This window comes from Centruroides sculpturatus, unplaced genomic scaffold, assembly GCF_000671375.1.
Source record: "Centruroides sculpturatus isolate CEXI.00-Female unplaced genomic scaffold, Cexi_2.0 scaffold83, whole genome shotgun sequence".
Lineage (NCBI taxonomy): Eukaryota > Metazoa > Arthropoda > Arachnida > Scorpiones > Buthidae > Centruroides > Centruroides sculpturatus.
Window position 1 is genome coordinate 399,607 of NW_019384393.1, and position 18,939 is coordinate 418,545.

General features: G+C 26.2%; 4 protein-coding genes across 7 annotated transcripts in view; 2 read left to right on the forward strand and 2 right to left on the reverse strand.

Annotated features, from left to right (window-relative positions):
- Positions 1 to 266, reverse strand: part of LOC111618277 — a 62,043-nt gene extending 61,777 nt beyond the window's left edge. The window contains exon 1 of the mRNA XM_023359772.1: positions 162 to 266. Coding sequence (XP_023215540.1) covers positions 162 to 188 — 27 coding nt within the window. The 5' untranslated portion in view covers positions 189 to 266. The remainder of the gene's footprint in view (positions 1 to 161) is intronic.
- Positions 265 to 18,476, forward strand: LOC111618295 (serine/threonine-protein kinase pakD-like). 4 transcript variants are annotated; one of them, XR_002755547.1, is made up of 7 exons: positions 265 to 771; positions 1,459 to 1,642; positions 1,931 to 2,986; positions 7,209 to 7,313; positions 7,775 to 7,834; positions 14,905 to 14,961; positions 18,341 to 18,476. XR_002755547.1 is itself a non-coding variant. In XM_023359788.1 (6 exons), exons 1-5 carry the CDS (start codon positions 397 to 399, stop codon positions 7,822 to 7,824), a joined length of 1,770 nt encoding a protein of 589 aa, XP_023215556.1. In that variant the 5' UTR covers positions 265 to 396; the 3' UTR covers positions 7,825 to 7,834; positions 18,341 to 18,473. The 4 variants fall into 4 exon arrangements, 1 of the variants encoding a protein (XP_023215556.1); XR_002755548.1 differs by lacking the exon at positions 18,341 to 18,476 and adding an exon at positions 15,069 to 15,421; XR_002755549.1 differs by lacking the exon at positions 18,341 to 18,476 and adding an exon at positions 15,144 to 15,421.
- On the forward strand, positions 12,860 to 13,488 carry LOC111618278 (KRAB-A domain-containing protein 2-like). Its single transcript, XM_023359773.1, has 2 exons — positions 12,860 to 12,956; positions 13,112 to 13,488. Exons 1-2 carry the CDS (start codon positions 12,860 to 12,862, stop codon positions 13,486 to 13,488), a joined length of 474 nt encoding a protein of 157 aa, XP_023215541.1.
- Positions 18,044 to 18,939, reverse strand: part of LOC111618279 (methyltransferase-like protein 9) — a 30,089-nt gene continuing 29,193 nt past the window's right edge. Inside the window, exon 6 of the mRNA XM_023359774.1 lies at positions 18,044 to 18,559. Within this exon, the coding sequence (XP_023215542.1) occupies positions 18,306 to 18,559 (254 nt within the window). The 3' untranslated portion in view covers positions 18,044 to 18,305. The remainder of the gene's footprint in view (positions 18,560 to 18,939) is intronic.

Consider the following 18,939-nt stretch of genomic DNA (forward strand, 5'->3'; position numbering starts at 1 on the left):
TTAATAAACATACCAACTGTCATTTTTAAGCCTAGATTTAGGGTTAGCCAACAGATTCGTAGCTAAAACTATTGGCTGAATGACTCTCAATGTAATAAATGTGTGACTCATCGAAATCTCATATAAGACATAAATTGTCAACAAAAATAAAGCAAACTTACTTCTACACAAAAATATTTACGATTCATTTATCGATTCTGAAAATGGACTACATATTCGCCCTCTCCGATTGTCAACGACGATCGACGACGTTGCGTCATTTCCGGGATGTGGCACGTGATCGTTTTGGCGCAAATTTTCACCGTGCACACGCGCTTCTAGCCATGAGTCACACGTGTTACTTTTCGAATTCTATCTTTTAAAAATTTACACAATTCTATTTACGTAGTGAAGAAAATGTCGGAATTATTTAATTACGTTGGCGAGATACGTTTCGAATGTCCGAAACATATGCAAGGATATTTACTTTCGGAGAATTTGTACGCTCTTTTCGTCAATTATATTAGATCTTGCAGATTCAGAGCTCCGAAGGCTAAACAATTGACAGAACTTATCATGACATTTCAAGATGGTGCTAAACGCGATAGAAGAGCCCTTCAGAGTAAATTTAAGAGTTGGTCACGCAGAATGGATGTCAGAGAAACAGATGGAAAGCTCGTTATTCGGCAAAGCGGCAAAGAAATTTTACCTATAGAAAAATGTTATTCTTTAGTTATGGAATTACATTGTCAAACGGAAGAACATAGAGACATTGATTGTATCGTACATGAGGTAAACGCAAATATTATGGACGATTTTATTTATCTAATGCTGTATAATTTCAGAATACAAAAATTTCAAAAATATGAAGTACCTAAAGAACGGAACTAGCTACAGTTGGAGAAATTTTGTAGCAGGAAAAAAATGGATGTCATCGGTTTTAGAATTAAATTAATTTTAAAATATTTAATGTATGATTTATATAAGTGTAAGCTGGGAAATTTATAAGATATTTGACCATGTTATAATGTCAAATATCTTATAAATTTCCCATTTAGCTCTTAAAAGTTGGTATACTTTTACCAATGGTTAATAATAATTCAAATTAACAACTGATAAAAAAGTGAAAATAATTTAATAATAATTGCAATTTTTAAACAATAAAATGTAATATATCATAAAACATAATTTATAATTTGAAGATGTTATATTTATTTTGTGTAGATAAGGATGTGACAATTAAAAATTGTGATAAGACAATATTCATTTTAAATGAGTTAAATTATGCACAAATAATTTAATTATATAATTATATTTTAATTGTAGTGTTTAAATATTAAAATATACATTTTCATTATTATATAAAATATATTACATATATAAAACATTTTTTAAAAATATTATTATACATTAAAATTCAAATATAAGCTGTTTAAAATATTTTTATACTTAATACATTCATAAAATTAATTTTGGTAGATACGAAAAACTTATTCTTGGGGTCGAAGAGATTTTGGTATGGATTGGGATGTGGTCTCAGCTATACTTAAAACCTGTAATAAAATAGAATGCCAACAAAAACTTCAAATGAGATTACAGCCAAAATGTGTATCATCTCCACCTTTAAAAAGAATGAAGATTTTAGATATTATTCAAGAATCTAGTATGAGAATTCAAAAATTAATTTTTAATTTATGAGGATTTTGAAAATTTAAAAATTTTAATTTAAAGTATTTTCTCTATTCATAAATCTTATAAATCTCTTTAATGTTGTTATAAAATTGTGTTAATTTTAGCTAATTTGGACAAAGAAAATCTAATTCAAATTTTTGAAATACCAGTAAATATTTTAAAGTTAAAATAATAAAAATTAAAAAAAAAATCTTTTAATTTCCAATTTCTTCGTCATAATTTATATGATTATTTTAATTTAAATTATTTTCAATTTCAGATAATTTTGTCCAAAATCAAAATTTTCGTTCAATTATGCCAATACTAATTACATCAGATAACAAAATTAATAGTGAAGATGCATTTGTACAAGTTACAGGAGTTAAGGAAGAAACTGAATCAAAACAATTGTTAACAGCTGTCAGTTCTGCAGTTATTTCTTCACAATTAGAAATAAATAAATCTTTAACAAATAATTTACAACATGAAAAAAGATACAGCTATAAATCTAACTCAAAATCAAATACAGTCAGTAAAAAATTAAACAAAAAAATAAGTTTTAAGATAGAAATTGATTCTTCAGACTCTGATCTTAAATGTTCAGATGATTTTAAAAATGATTTGAAAAATTTTATAACTTCTTATTTTAAAAACCAAACAAAATCTAATGAAAATAATATTAAGTCAGATGTTTTAAATACAAATAAACTACTAATCCAAAATTACCCAGTTTGGCAGAATATATTATTGTCGTCAAATTCTAAATCACCTTTCAGAATTTTAACAAGTAAAGAACAAAATATTTCAATAACACCTATAAATTCATCATCACACAGACAGCAATCTTTAAATTCAGGATATTTCATTAATTCTTCAATTCAAAATATAAGCAATAATAATACAGCCAGTATCTTAACTTACACACTTCCTGACATGCCACTCTCTTTTACTCCTAAAATACAATGTCTTATATCATCATCTAATGCAGAAATGAATTCTGATAGAAATTCAAATCAGAAGTCCCTAAATCAAAATCATGACAATGACGATTACTCATCTTGTCAGATTACACCTGTTAAAATTCAAAGTAAAACTGTATCAGTGCCTACTGAGATTGATATAAATACATTGAATGATGATGTTCTAAACAAAAAATCATTTAAATTTAAATATGTATTAGAAAAACCTGAAAGAAAACTGGAAAATAACTTAAATATAAAATCAAGTAAAAACAATAGCCAAAAACATTTAAAATCAAAAATAATTAGATATTGTAAAACGAAATCTGTTCTGAAAAATAATGTGGAATCTAAAAAACAAATGGACAATGATAAAAGTAAGTATGATATATATATTTTTAATTGTTTTAGATATTAAATTGTTCATTAATTTTTTCTGCTTTAAGTTTCATAAATTCAAATTAAATAAATCATTTAAACAGAGTAATAATTAACATTTTTTGAAACTTATAAAACTTTTAAACATATTAATTTAAAATTTTTTTACAAAATGACTTGTATAAATCACTTAAATGATTTAAATTATTTAAAGTTTTATAATAATTAATATATTGAAACTATTTGATTTATTTAGTTTTTTATGAAAGTAGTGACATTAAATCATATTTTTCAAATAGTACAAGGGGTATTCAAGTTATAAGATCTCCCATTTTTTTCTGAAAAAATACTTACACAAACAAATTGAAACTTCTGTCACTTCTCAACATAATCTCCTTGCAGACATATGCATTTTTTACAATGTCGATGCCATAACATCATGGCCATTGCAAACACTTTAGGGGTCTGTTTTGATCAGTGGAAAATTGCTGATGCTAGAGCAGCATGACTAGAAAATGTCCATGGTCCTTCATCGTTGGAAAAAGCCAAAAATTGCTAGGAGCAAGGTCAAGTGAGTATAGAACTCTTCAAAGTTGTTTACATAAAGAAACTTCTGTGTTAACATCACCCGATGAGCTGGAGCATTGTCTTGATGGAAGAGCACACATGCTGCCTTTTATGGCCATTTTTCTCACAATGCTGGAAGCAATTTCCTCCTCAAAACATCTTCATAGAATGCAGTTGTCTCTGTAGTATCCTTTGGAATGCAACGAGTGAGGATTACACCAGTGCTGTTCCAAAACATGGCCACTATCATTTTCTCAGCACTGGTGGTAACCCAATGCTGAGAAATGGATTTTTCCCCAGCCCAGAGAAAAGTTTTGAGTCCATTGTGATTCCTACCTCTATAAACTTATTGTTATTTTTACTAACAGAAAATAAAACCTTTAATATTGCTTTTTATTAATAACATTCTATGTATTTCATTTGTTCAACAAAATTTCTTTGGTTGTGATGAGGCAGTGTGTTTCCATTGTGCTGACTGCCGCTTTGTTTCTGGATTGATAAACAGCATCCATGTCTCATCCATCGTGACAGCTGACAAAAAGAAGGCACCATTCCTGCAATCATCATGTCATAACACCACCTGACAAATTGCCACGCATGCAGCATTTTGGTCGTTCGTCAGCATTCTCAGCACCCACCTGGAGGACACTTTCCTCATTATCAGGTCTTCATGCAAGATTGTGTGCACAGATCCCACTGAAATGCCAACATTCAAGGTGACATTTTCCACACTTAATCATCAATCCTCCAAAACAACTTGCTCCATGCATGCAATCATGTTGTCAAACCAATTGGTGCATGTGCGTGGATGTTTTGGTTTGTTGACACACGGTGTTTGCCCTTTCTTGAACATTGCATCCATGAACACACATTTTTCACATCCATGACACCATCACTGCATGTGTCATTCAACTGGCGATGAATTTTGATGGATGTCACTCCACACAAATGCAGAAAACAAATGATTATGCATTGTTCTTGTAATGAAAACATTGCCATTTTTAGTATCAAAAACGCATCTCACTTGAACTGCTGCCACTAGAATTCTGTGCACCATGTGGTCCTGCTCTCTCTGTTAGCGACAACAAAGAGTGTCTGCTTCTTTTAAAAAAACCACATGTTGCTACCTGCTCCCTTCCCCTAGAGAAAAAAATAGACCTTACAACTTGAAAGCACCTTGTATTTGAATTTATTTTACAGGAAATTTTACTAACTTTACTGAATAATTTTAGTTATAAAGTTATCTACAAAATTTCCTTGTACAGGAAATTTTATAACTGACTCTATATTTATATTATTTCTTTGTAATAAAGATTTAATTTGTTAGATAAAATTCATCAACAATGATTTTAAACAATGTTTATTGATTCACATTATGGTTTAATTACAAAAAATAATTCATATTTCTTTATTCTTACTTTAAACAATTGTATTAAAAAAATTTTATATTTACCATAACTTTTGCATTTATCATTATTATATTTTATTTATCTAAATAATATAATTAATTACATGAATAAATAGAAAATAAAATTATTTGTTTTAGATATTTAAGTAATTCATACAATTAGACATTAAAAAAAAAGAGAGAGAGAGAGAGAAAAGAACAATTTTACCATAAGCTATTGATGAAGTTTTTATGAAAATAAATTAAAAACTCATATAAAATTTTTTTAAAATTTACATTTTTAATTTAAGATATTTCTTTTAGATGTGTGTAAGGACTATTCATATAAAGATATAATTTTTAAATACTTTAAAAGATATTTGCAAAAAATGAAACTTTTAATTTATTTAGCAAAAATGGCATATAAAACATAATAAAACCTTAAGTACAGTTCCATGCAAAACATTACTTTTGTGTATATGTATGTGTTCATGAATTATATTATGTACAATTATAATTTATTTTTAAATATTTTTTTCAAAATAAAGAAACAAATTATTTCATATGTACATTTAATGTTGAATGTTTCCTTAGTATATAATTAGGGCTGTTGAGAAGTGTGCTATGGACTTTTCCCCAGCCCAGAGAAAAATTGAGTCCATAGTGATTCCTACCTCTATAAACTTATTGTTATTTTTACTAACAGAAAATAAAACCTTTAAGACTGCTTTTTATTAATAAAGAAACATTCTATGTATTTCATTTGTTCAACAAAAAAAAGAAAACAATGGCTAAAGGGGCCTACTCCTACCTCAGGACCCATACAAGCTCTTATGGTCTAGATGTGATTTATCTTCTTGTGTATAAATAAATCATAATTTATGTAAAGTAGAATAAAATCCATTTCTTTGTTATAGAACTTGTGCTTCAAATATATTTAAATTATATTCTTTATAATTTAATTATAACAATTTAAATCATAAAAGCATTTTTAAAAATAAATTTATCATTAATATCAATAGTTAAATATTGTACTACTGATATTTACAATTAATTAATGACTAAACTTAAGTATGTCATATTATAATTGTTATTGTTTTACTAAAAATTTTAGTAATAATTTCAAGAGTAAACATTTCATTTAAGTTAATAATTATGTGCTGTTTTCCTAAAATGATAATTTATCTTATTGTATGTCATTGCTTGGCAATCAAAATTTCATATCTGCATTTCCTAAAATTTTACAGGAGCTAAAAAACATGTTTTCAAGAGCAAAATTTTGAGTATGAGGTTGTGAGTTTTTGCAATGTCTAAGAGAGATTAGAGCAATGTCTAAGAGGAGAGAGTGTACACATCACTTATTAGGTTTGGGCAGTATGTAGAAATTGACTTTACAACCTCATTAATGCAACCTTTGCAAAATGTAATTTTGATCCATTATTAGAGATACAAGGTTTTGATCATCAATTAGTGATATGTCTGAAGTTACCAATATCTTTGTCATACTGGAATACAATATACAGCTATTATACAGGGTGGGCCAAAAGTCACTTACTTATTTTATTATTTTACTAAATTTATTTCCGAATTCTGTATTTTGAAAATCTGAAAAAAAAAATATATATATATATATATATANATTCATACATGTCTCCAATATCCAATAGAGCTAAGTCATCTGATCTGTAGTTGTTTTTTCTTAATTTAGTTACTTACGTTACTCTTACCCAAGTCTCCCTAGTCCCTAACTGTAACTGATTTAGAACCGGCATGCACTGCACATTATTCTTTGCATTTCAAAATGACATTGCACATGTGTCAGGAACTCCTGTTCGAACAAACTTCACCTGCCATTTGGGTCAGCGATTTTGAAAAGGTGGCAACACTATATATGAGTATATAAATTTTTACAACTATTTGAGTTCACATTTATTTTTATAAAATTAAGTTCAAAAATCTGAATTTATTCATTCATTCAGTGTCTACATCTCCAATAAAAAAAAAAAAATGCAATAGAATATTATTTAATGAAAATTCATTCTCCCATTTCACAAATTATGCTTAATCTTGGCATTGTGCTATTAAATAAGACAAGATATCAAACAAACTAAACAGAAGTTTGTTATTTTGAATATATTTTACACCAAAGCAATCATCATTGAAAATTTTAAATTTTAAAAATAAAACAATGCATTTTTGATCAGTCATTTAAGTATATTTAAGTTTTTAAATTGTTTTATAATATAATTTTATTAATTCTTTGACAGATGTTGAAGACTTATATGAATCTCTCATTGAATCTATTCATTCCATAAAAGGCAAATCACTACATATTGGTACTAGTAGAGGAAAAGACATAGAGTTTACAAAAGGTAGTATGTTGTTATATCCTTTATACAGCAAATTTTTATATTAACATATTTATTTTGGTTGTATAAATAAAATCATTAATTTCAATTTTCATCTTGTAAATAAAACATTTGGCATACTATATATTGTTTGTATATAAGAAAAAATCTTGGAAATATGTATTAATGTATATTATTTTCCAACAAGGTTAGAAGCAATTTTTTTAATTTAGATAATTTAATATTTCTTATCTATAGTTTTTTTTCTAAATTTTTGTACAAATCAACAAGTTGCTAAAAAAGATCTTCCTCAGTGTGACAAACAAATAAACAAGTTATATTTTTTATATTTTCTAGTTTATGGAGTATAGTAGGGTAGTAGGGATTAAGACTGAATTATTGATAATATTTTAATGAATAAAATCTGTAAATTTATATTCATTTAGGTATGTGAACATTTAATTTATCTTCATTTTATAATTTAGGAATAGATCGATGTTTGATTCAAATCAAAGAATTAAAAAAGAAACTTTAGCAAGCATCAGGTATTTTCTAAATTTTTTAATACAAGTATATACTTAACAATATTTATAGTTACAAAAGTATACAGTTTTGAAACTAATTAACTTAACTAATATAATTACTAAATCATATTCAATTACTCAAAGCTGGGTGTATATGAATAAAACATGTGAAACCAATCTTTGTTTCATGCACTTTGTTTACTAAACCTTATTTTTAAAAAATAATTTAAATATGATTACTTTTACTCAGTAATAAAGAAAAAAACTTTAAAGTCCTTTTGCAACAAATAAAACTGGTCTGTTTTACTTGGTATTTTTCAGAATAGAACAATTAATTGAAAACTATAGAATTAAAAAAATAATTATAATAAAATAATTTCAAAAGTTGACATAACAACATAACATAAAAGTTGACATTTAAAAATTTGAAATAACAAATCATATGAAATTTTCTTATCAATTTTGTTTTAAATATGTTGAAGTTAACTCTGGTATTATGAAAATTAATGTTAAAATAAAATTTTATTAAATGATTTAATTTATTTAATACAAAACTAATTGTTGATATTTATAGAAATTCTTTTTATTACAAAAATATCTTTGTATAAAATTTCACAAAGTTTTATTAAATAATTTCTATACTATTAAATTTTGAGGAAATGTTTAAAGTTCAAGAAATTTTTCATAAATTACATTATTATGATTTCAAGAAAAAACTCATCAAAGTAATCAAAATATTCTGCATTGTCCAAGTAAAAATATGACTTTTATTATTACTATTTTTTGTTACAATATTTAGTTTACATGTCATATTTTAAGATAAAATCACGATTTCAGGTGCATACTTAAATTCTAAATAAGAATTAATATCAAAATTACAAAGTGAATTTTTACTGCAGGGTGCAATAAATGAATTTAATTAGCATAATAAGCAAAGTATTGCAAACAGGGTTGGCATGATTTTAAAAAATGTTTTAAAACATAGGCATTGGATTTAAAACATTTTTTTAAAACATGTTTTTTTGAAATTAAAAAACTCTTGATCTAGTAAAATAGAAAAAGAAAAAAAAAACAGAAAAACTTCAGTGTATGACTCAAGAATGTACAGAATGTTTTATTTAATATAAAATATAGCATTTTTTAATGTTTATTTATGCAATGGCATTTTTAAGATTTGCATGTACAAATATCAAAACAGGATTGACACCAGTGGCTTCTGCAGCTTCTTCTTCTTTTCAGAAATACAATGCTTAGTAGTATTTTTTTAGGTGCTTGAAAACTTTAACAAGTTTGCTATCATATCCTGTCCAAGTCAATTTCTAAGTTTTAAATGAACAAGTCCGTAGGTAGAGAAAATTCTTTCAATTACCACTGAAGAAGCCACTGCTGTGTGCAGCTGTGTAACTAATTTTAAAACAGGTTGATTAATTCTGTCACGTAATGACTGTCACCTTGTAAGAGGAGTGATATTAGTTAACATAGACTCTGCAAACACGTGTTGCAGAAATGGGCTAGATTTTGCCAAGTATTTTAAAACTGAAGGCCCAGTAAAAAGAAATGTTTAAAACAGACGCTATGTCTGTTTTAAAATGCGTATTTTAAAACAGACCAGCAGTAGTAAGCATGGCACAGAGTTAGTGCAGCGTCCTCATACTCAGAGCCGGATCATCGCATAGACAAATGGTTTAGTTTTTCACATTATTTAGTTTTGTTTTATTTATTGTTTTATATTTTTTGTGTGCTCTATTTCTTGTAGGAGAGGGAGAGGGCCCAGTAAAAAGAAAGTGTCTAGGGCCCTAAAGTGAGTTAATCCAGCCTTGTTCATACTATCTGTGAGCTTTGCACTCTGGTATATTGGATCCAGAAGATTTGCTAAAAGGTGATAGTCTGTGATAGCCATATGAAATCTGTCTTTGGCTGCTTGCGTTACTCCAGTGATCCCAAGTTGTTGCAAGTCATTTTGAACACTATAAAAGTAATGTTATAAAAAACTTTCGCTGCAAAAGTAATTAATAAAATTTTCATAGATCATAGATAACAATGTATATGTATTAGCCCATACATTTTTGGAAAAGGACTGTTTTTTTCGTAATGCTATGGAGATAACTCAGGCAAAGAACTAAAGAATATCTATATAGATTCAATTGAGTTATGACCCAGGAAAACTTTATAGCAAGCTATAGAAAATTTTAAAACTTATACTGGTTTTGCATGTTTTTGTTCCTTTATATCATCTTGTAGATGGTTATCTTCAATATATTTTTTCATACTAGCGACTAATCTAACCATTTCTTTCCTACATACTGTATTTTGAATTGCACCTGCATGCCGGTTTTCCCGAATTTCCAGAAATTAGTTTGTACTGGTTCCAGATATTATCAAGCCTTCTTCCTGTACTCATTTTTTACTTAACAAGTAATGATGATAATAATAATGTCTTTTTCCATCCAAGTAATATTACAATACATTAGCTGTATTGCTAACAGTATTAACTGGCATGTGCTATCAGTAAATCTCCTCTTAGTGATAAAAGTCACATATCACGTGCTTTCATGACCCATGAGAGTGAGAAAAATTTCCTACTCCCATGCTGACATTTAGCTCACAAGTCAGAAAAAGTTTATTTACTAAATTTATGTAATAAAACATTCTTTTTTAAATTTAAAACATTGTTTTAAAACAGTATTTTATAATGTAATATTAAACTGTTTTAAAACAAAAAAAACAAAGGTTTATAAATAAAGCATGTGTTATTGCTTTATTTCAAAAAAAAACATAAATTTCCCAACCCTGATTGCAAATGCAAATTCACTTTGTACAGTACATGTTAAATCAAGTAAACTTACTAATTAACAATAAGACTTTTTTAAAAATTTACATGACTGTTAAAATAAAATCATTCTATTCAGTGTGTAATCTGTATTAAAAAACTGTAAAATTAAATTTTATATGAACATTTTTACCTGCAGTATAATAATATTTTTATGACAAAAAAATTGAGGCATGAAAAAAAGAATAAATTGAAACTGAAAGAAATAATTATAGATAAAGTTAAATAATAAAATAATTTCTTAATTGATAAAATATTCTGTTTAAAATTAATGAAATAAATTTAATGTTCAAAGGAAGAGAATCCAAATATTCATCTAATCTTAAGTATAATTCTTTTTCTGACAGTGCACAGTTATTTATGCTTCATATGCTTAATGTATTTAATTACAGCACAACAATAAAATTATATACAATTAATTATTTCATACATTTATACAATTAAAAATGTGTCCATTTTCTAAAATATAGTACAGTACATGCTCAAAAATGTGCATGTCTTTTCCAACTATACATAACCATGCATGCATGCAGTTTAGAGGAGATTATGATCATAAGTAAAATATATAACCCTGAACCATTTAAATTTGTGCTGGTTGTTGAAACATTACAATAAATTTGGTCTCTCAAGTGTTGAATTTATTGTATTATATATATATATATATATATAATTGTCAATAAATAATAGATATTAATTTTCCATTATCAAATGTAAAACAAAATATATAATTGATTTTTAATGGCATTTATACATAAATATTTATGCATTTATTAAACCAAATGTAGCTTTATCTACAAAAAAACTTTTAAATTTAAATAATATCATCAAATATAAATAATAATAACAGTATAAACAATAAAAATAAAATCTAACTTTGAAGCATTTGTCAGTCATATTATTAAAAAAACATTGAAGTATAAAATAGAAATTATTAAATTATATGACTTAAAAAAATATATTGAAAATTAGGTATAATACTATTAGATAATGTCATAAAAGAAGTATAAATTATTTAATCAAATTTAGGTATGCAGTATATTTATTTTGAATTTTGTTGAATAAATACAACTATTACTTATTTCAAGTAATTGTCACTATTCTTGCTACTGTTTGAAAATACTTTCGTCATTATCTTATAAATTTAAATCTTTCCAGAATAATTAAATTAATTTTTTTAATTCTTTGTTTTCCAATTTTTTAATCTGTAATCAAGTTAAATCTAACTAAAATAAAGCCTATTTTAATAAAATATTTTCTATATAAATTATAATTATTTCTTCAGTAAATCTATGTTATTATTTTTAAAATCTTTTAGCATCTTGCTAAAATTTCTTTTCTGTAAATTGTGTAATATAGAGTTACAGAAGTCAATTATTGTCATAATTCATTGTTTTGAATTTAAGTCAAAGATAATCCAAAGTATATATATATATATGTTACTGTGAAAGACTGAAATTAGAGAATATCAATATTCTCTGGTGAATGTAGACACATACCAAATGTGTTGGTGAAAGACTGAATATTTGGTTATATTATTATACATTTGAACCATCACCAGTATATGTCAACAAGCACAGATAAGCTCTGGTGGAGGTCAAAAAAAAACAGCCAGAGAGAAGGAGAGAAGCAACAAAAGTGTCAGATCCTTTGTTCTCTCTTGCTAAATCCTCTGTTGTGATTGAGGTAACAAGGCATCTATTTGTTATACTCTCAAACACTCTGCTGTTTTTCAGTCTTATGCAAGGTTTGCTGGTGTGTGCAATGTTCACTTAATTATTATTTTTTTTTATCTGATATCCTAATTTATATTGAATGGCTACTGCAGTGACTGTAATCTTTTTCTTTTGAAAAGTTATGTGCATTATTTGCAAGTAAACGAGAAAACAATTGTTTTTATTTTTCTCAAGAAAAGTACTGTAAAATACTTTCTGAAGTGTTTTCTGCTAAAACTAAGTGCAGTACATCTTTGGATTACAGACACTTAAAACATTTTTGCATGTTAAAAATTAACGATGAATAGAAGTTAATTATGCCATTAAAACCAAGAGAAACAGTATTATGATACCAATAATGAATCGTTCAGTATACTATCCAAAACTCATATCAGAATAGGCCATGGAGGAAGAACACATATGCTTAAAGAATTGCAAGTTAAATACAAAAATGTTACATATGAAGTTGTAATGTTGTATTTAAATTTATGTAAACAATGTCAAATGAAACATAGTGCACCTAAAAAATGTATTGTTGTGAAACCAATGGTCAGTTCGGATTTGAATTCAAATCGATCTGATAGACCTGCAGTCACACAGGGTTAGTGATTACAAGTTCATAATGGTATATCAAGACCATTTTATGAAGTTTGTCCAGTTACGACCTTTAAAAACTAAGACAGATGAAGAAGTAACATATCACCTTCAAATATTTTTAACATTTAGTACCCCAGCTATATTCTATATTACATTCAGATAATGGTAAGGAATTCAGTAATCAAGTCATATCCAAACTATGCTCTATGTGGAAAGATGTTAAGATAGTCCACAGAAAGCCTTGTCATAGTCAAATACAAGGCTCAGTTGAAAGAGCCAATCAGGATATACAGAATATGTTAACTGCATGGATGAATGATAACAATACAAATAAATGGTCAGATGGTTTGCCCTTTGTTCAATTTGCCAAGAACACAAAATACCATGAAGGAATATGCCAAAGTGCTAATGAAGCCCTGTTTGATGTTAAACCAAAAAGAGGAATAGCAATGCCATCTTTTCCTGGCAAGCAAATCACAAATATTGTAATGGAAGAACAGCTCCAAGAAATTGTTAATACTTCAAAGAAAATTTGAAGTATTGTGTGACCATATCGAAAATCATATTCCAAAGTAAAATATTGAAGATGAGCTGCAACCTACCACATCTTCATATCAAGCCCTGACTGAACAACACAAGTTTATTTCTAACCCACCAGTGGCCAAGCGGTTCCATTCCCTGAATACTGGGAGTTCAGTCGTGGGTTCATGCTTCACCCAGACATGCTGGCCACGTGTAGTTTCCAGGTTTTCTCCACATCTGTAATGCTCAAATAGGGGCCAGTTATCCTTAAAAAGAACTCCCTGAAGGCATCCTCCTAGGCAGATCGCCCAAGTGTTGCATTGCCATAACTTAACAAAACAAACAAGTTTATTTCTATAAAAAGAGCTACCGCAAAAGAGAATCTTCTACTTCAAGAAACTTTTTGAAGTTCGTTACATATAAATGTTATGAACCTCAAAAAGTTTCCTCCTGCTCAAATTGGTGATACGGTACAAATACAAGCCCCTGATGTTGACCGTGGTCGTACAGATGCCTGAAATGTGTTGTTGGTTATTGTTGGAATAGAAGACTCCGACTTTTATAAATTAGCAAACAAAAATGGTAACCTCAAACAGCTTTATACCTGTAATCAGTTCCTAATTTGTAAAGAAAAGTTACTTTCCATATATGAGATTTCTTCTCAAGAAATGTCACTGAGAGAACAGCTGCAACTAATTCAAGAAGTGGTGGGAAAGGCTATATAAATGCTGTAATTGCAAAAAGAAGTGTTCCACAAGTAAATGATGCAGTTGTAAAAGCAAGACACTTTTGTGCAATTCAAAGTGTCATAACAGTTTAACTTGTTGCAATAAATAAGATAAATTATGTGATTAACATTATACAATGTGTAAGTTTATTATTGGTATTATTTTCTTTTCTAATTTAGAATGTACTCATTTTAGGTCCAACAGTTTATATATATGTGCTGTTACTTAAGCTTTCTCCTATTTTGACATATATCATATATTAAAAAGTTGAATTTTGTCTTTATGTAATAAAAATATTTTATTCAACATTCACCATCAGTGCTAGCTGATTGTCGACACTTACCGGTGTAAGTGAGAAATAATATTTAGCAAATATTTCGTGCATACACCAAGCAACTATGTGAATGCTGACATTCACCAGAGAATATCGACATTTGCCAGAGATCAGTCTTTCACAGTAACATATATAATACAGTAAGATATATTATATTACATGTTTATATATGGGTTATCAATACTTTTACAAATTTTAAACCTAATTTTAAATTACATTATGTTAAATTGTTAGTGGACTGTATTTAAAGACATCATAATATATAAGGTATAACAAAACTCGTGCCAATATTTTAGAGATAGATTCTAGAGTGTAAATAAGCTTAAAATTCTCTATAAAAAATTTTCAAATTCACCTTTGTTTTCAAGATTTGGCCTGCCAAAAAATTGTATCTGCATCTGTAGAGGACATTTTGACCAATTCAGGTAAATTATTCTGTTTAATTTTATAAAAACAAAATGTTATTCAAAGTAAATTTATATTGAAAAACTTTTTCTTTCCAACTATTTTTAACTTTTTTATTTTAAAATAGATGGATATTGCAAAATCTTAGTGGATAAGGCTTTGTTTACATGTATTTCAGTAAAGCAACATTTATTTACTTCAGTCCATTGACAAAAGCATAGAAAATTACAGAATCACTTTAAAAAGTTGACATCTCTAGTATTAGTATTTTGGTGGAGAATTTGAAAAAGATCTTTTCTAGCAAGCCAGATCTCAAAAATGAAGCAGAATTTGAAAACTGTTTATGGAGGAGTTTAAGCTTATTTTCGATCCTAGAATCTATCCCTAAAATACTGGTAGAGTTATATTACACCAATACAACATATTACATAAAACTTGATAACAGAACAATTAGAATATCTAACTAACAATAACTATTTTATAAAACAAATATAATAAGTAATATTGAATTTAATAAAATTTTATGATTCTCAAATATACTTAATTTTTCAATGAATTTTATAAAACTTATTTAATTAGAAAAAATTTAATATTTTAATCAATTTTTACTTTCAAAAATTATTTCAAATAACATTTCATATAATGATTTTTAAGTAAATTGTATTGATATTTTATACTAGATGTTGTAGATTATTAAATTAATTATCAATTTAAAATTATTGTTACCAAAATATTCTTTGTATTTTTAAAAAAGAACAGTTAACTCAATAATTTTTAATGTGAAAGTTTCATCTAAAAGAACAAAAAATATTTGAAACTATATTAATTTTGCAGATATTTTTATAGAATATACATTGTGCTACATGAAGTTTGCTTTATGTAGACAACTATTAAATTCTTATATGTAAATATATTTTTATTACAAAAATTCTTTTTAACAAAAAGACTTATTAAATCAAGGTTAAATTATAATCATTGAAACTATCATGAAAAAATTCTTTAATATTTAATTCAGACTTGAATTCAGGTATTTCAGAGTGGCAGATGCATTGCCTTAATTGCTTCAGCTATTCAGCTGTTAACTGTGTGATTTTTACATTAGAGAAAAAGAAAATTTTCATCACTTCAATAATTATAAACATTAAATATAACAATGCTTTATTTGAATGAATATTTTTATAGTACTGTGTTTTACATGTATTCATAGTATCAAATAAATTATAACTGCAATAAATACATAAGCAAAATATTATGAAAACATTAATTCCATCTTTCAGGTCACTGTAAAATTATTCCTTTAGAAGAAAAATTATTTTAATAATCATTTGTTGATTTAAAATATTTTCTAATTTTAAAAAATACATTTTAAATGGAATAAATTTAAATACAAATGTAAACATATAGTTGTATGTTTAGAGAATTTCGAGTTTACCATAATTTATTAAAAATAATATTTCAATTTCTGTTTCTGAAAATTTTTTATCTTAATTTTAGACAGTTTCTTGACAGCTTAATTTATAATGCAATTAAAACCCCATAGAAAAGTAAACAAAATAAACATAAAAATGCTATATTAACTTTTATATACTGGAAACTTAATTAAAAAATTTATTTTACATAAAAATTATCTTTGGTCCTCAAATATAAATCACCATGTCTAAATAGTTAACATATAAAAGTTAAAATACTATCACATGGTTAAAAGTTTTATCATGTAGTTATCACATTATAAAATAAATATTACAAGGTTGACATACATATGCCAGTATATAAGTCAACTTCAAGATTTTCAGCTCAAGATTCTGATTTAGACTTAGGGCTTATATAGCAAGATAGAACTGAAATATATGTAGGGTATACTGTAGTCTATTGAAAAACCATATAATAAGGCCATGCCACTTTTATGGAGATTACTAGTCATAAATACATCTTATATTAAAAAAGTATTATTATATAGTTTGTAGAAAAAGGGATATGGGTAACAGGATCTATGTAAAACCACCAAGCAACTTTCAGTAGCTTATCTTAGTAAGAAATGTACTATACATCAAGTTACTAGTAAATATATTGAAGTCAAATCATCACCTCCAATAAAGTATTAATAGTTTATGTAGTACAATACCAAGATAATATCTTTTCATACAGTATGTGATGATAAAACATGATAAATACATTGCCATTTGCATCAATGATTTATGGGTGCTATATCAGGTATTGGAACTAGAGCTTAATACAATAATAAAAATTTAGTATAAATGCATACATTATACCATACATTATGTTAATTAAACAAGTTTGTCAAGGGTTCAGATGGAGATATTTGTTGCCTATGGAGTTACATAAGTGTACACAGTGACTAGTTTGAATGCCTTTAGTACAAATGTTTGCCTAAGACAGAGATTTCCATTTAATTCAGCTATATAAGTTGACTCTTAGTTTTGGATAGATTTTTTTAATCTTAAAATTCAACTTATATAATTATTAACAAATATACCAGCATGTAAGAAATTGTAAAGCTAGTTATTATTGCTATAATTTTGTCCCAAAATGTTGTCATTTCAAAGCATGGAATTTAATTAAGTTTTCATTTTTATACCAGTATAAATTTTCTATTTTCTGCATGTGATTATACAGACTAAAAAGAGATAATACAAATTGCACAAAATTGAAAGATTATAAAAGCTCATATTTTCTTATATAGATAAAAGTTACAATTATTAAAAATACAATGTAGATTTGCCAATTTTTGTCTGTTTTCAATAAAAGTTTAAAAAAATAACTATAAATCTAAATTTCAAATTTAATGTGTTACTCATATTTCTGATGAAAGTTTACATGAAATATTTTATTGCTGATATACTAACATTAAATATATTTTAAAAATTTTCATGTAACTTTATCTTCCTTTAGAACAAATTTGCAAAAATTTTATCTTGAATGATATCAATAATAAATTATTTTTTAAATTATGTAATTCTGAATGATAAAATGTCTTGAATTTTGAATGTAATTTAAAATTCTTGTTATTTTTAAATACTAAACTGCACTACTAGTAATTAAAAATTGAATAAGAATGATTTTTATAAATAATTTCTTAGCCAGTATTTAATGTACAGTACCTAATATATAATATGTTTTTGTAACATATGTATCATTTATATTACATCATATCACAATTGCACTTTCTTAATAGATATTATGTAAATTCTCAAAAAATGTGTTCGTGATAATTTCATTCATAATTTCTGTATGATCAATAATTTATATATATTTACATGTGATATAAAATTTTTTACATAATACATATATTAATTTATTGGATAATGTATTAAAATGGAATGTAGTGAAATTTGCATATTACATTTTATAATTCAGTATGTAAATTGTGTTTTTTGGCAGGTTCTTCCTGTAGAGATTTCACTTTTAAAGTAAATACAATGTCAGTGAGCCAATAAAAAGATTGCTCAATGTCTCCTTCGGATAAATATGGCAAGACCGTCCATCGAATTATTTCGTAACCAGCTGGTTGAAATATCATTTGATAACAACAGTTAATTTGATCTTCTATGGTTTTCCCTTCAATTGGAAGTGTCTCTACAGGTTGATGACTAGGATTACCTATTTATGAAATGAAAAGAAATTTGTTAACTTTTCGAAAAAGTAAATTTATTATATAAAATATTTCAATTAAATAAAATTGTATATTATTTTAAAATTAACCAATGTTTAAATTTTCAATTTGTCAATTTGACAATTTAAACATTATTGTTTTGATTGAGATTAAGATATATTGTTTTCAAATTATTAAATACAGTTTAAATAAATAATTATTAAAGAAATTGTATTTTTATATGAAATTAATATATATGTTTGTCTTTTTAAATTTTAATGTTAATTCAATATAAATTATATAAATGTTTATTACAAAATATAAAAGTATAAACAATGACATTTTCAATAAAATATGTCTTTCAAAATGTATTGTTACAAAAGATTTA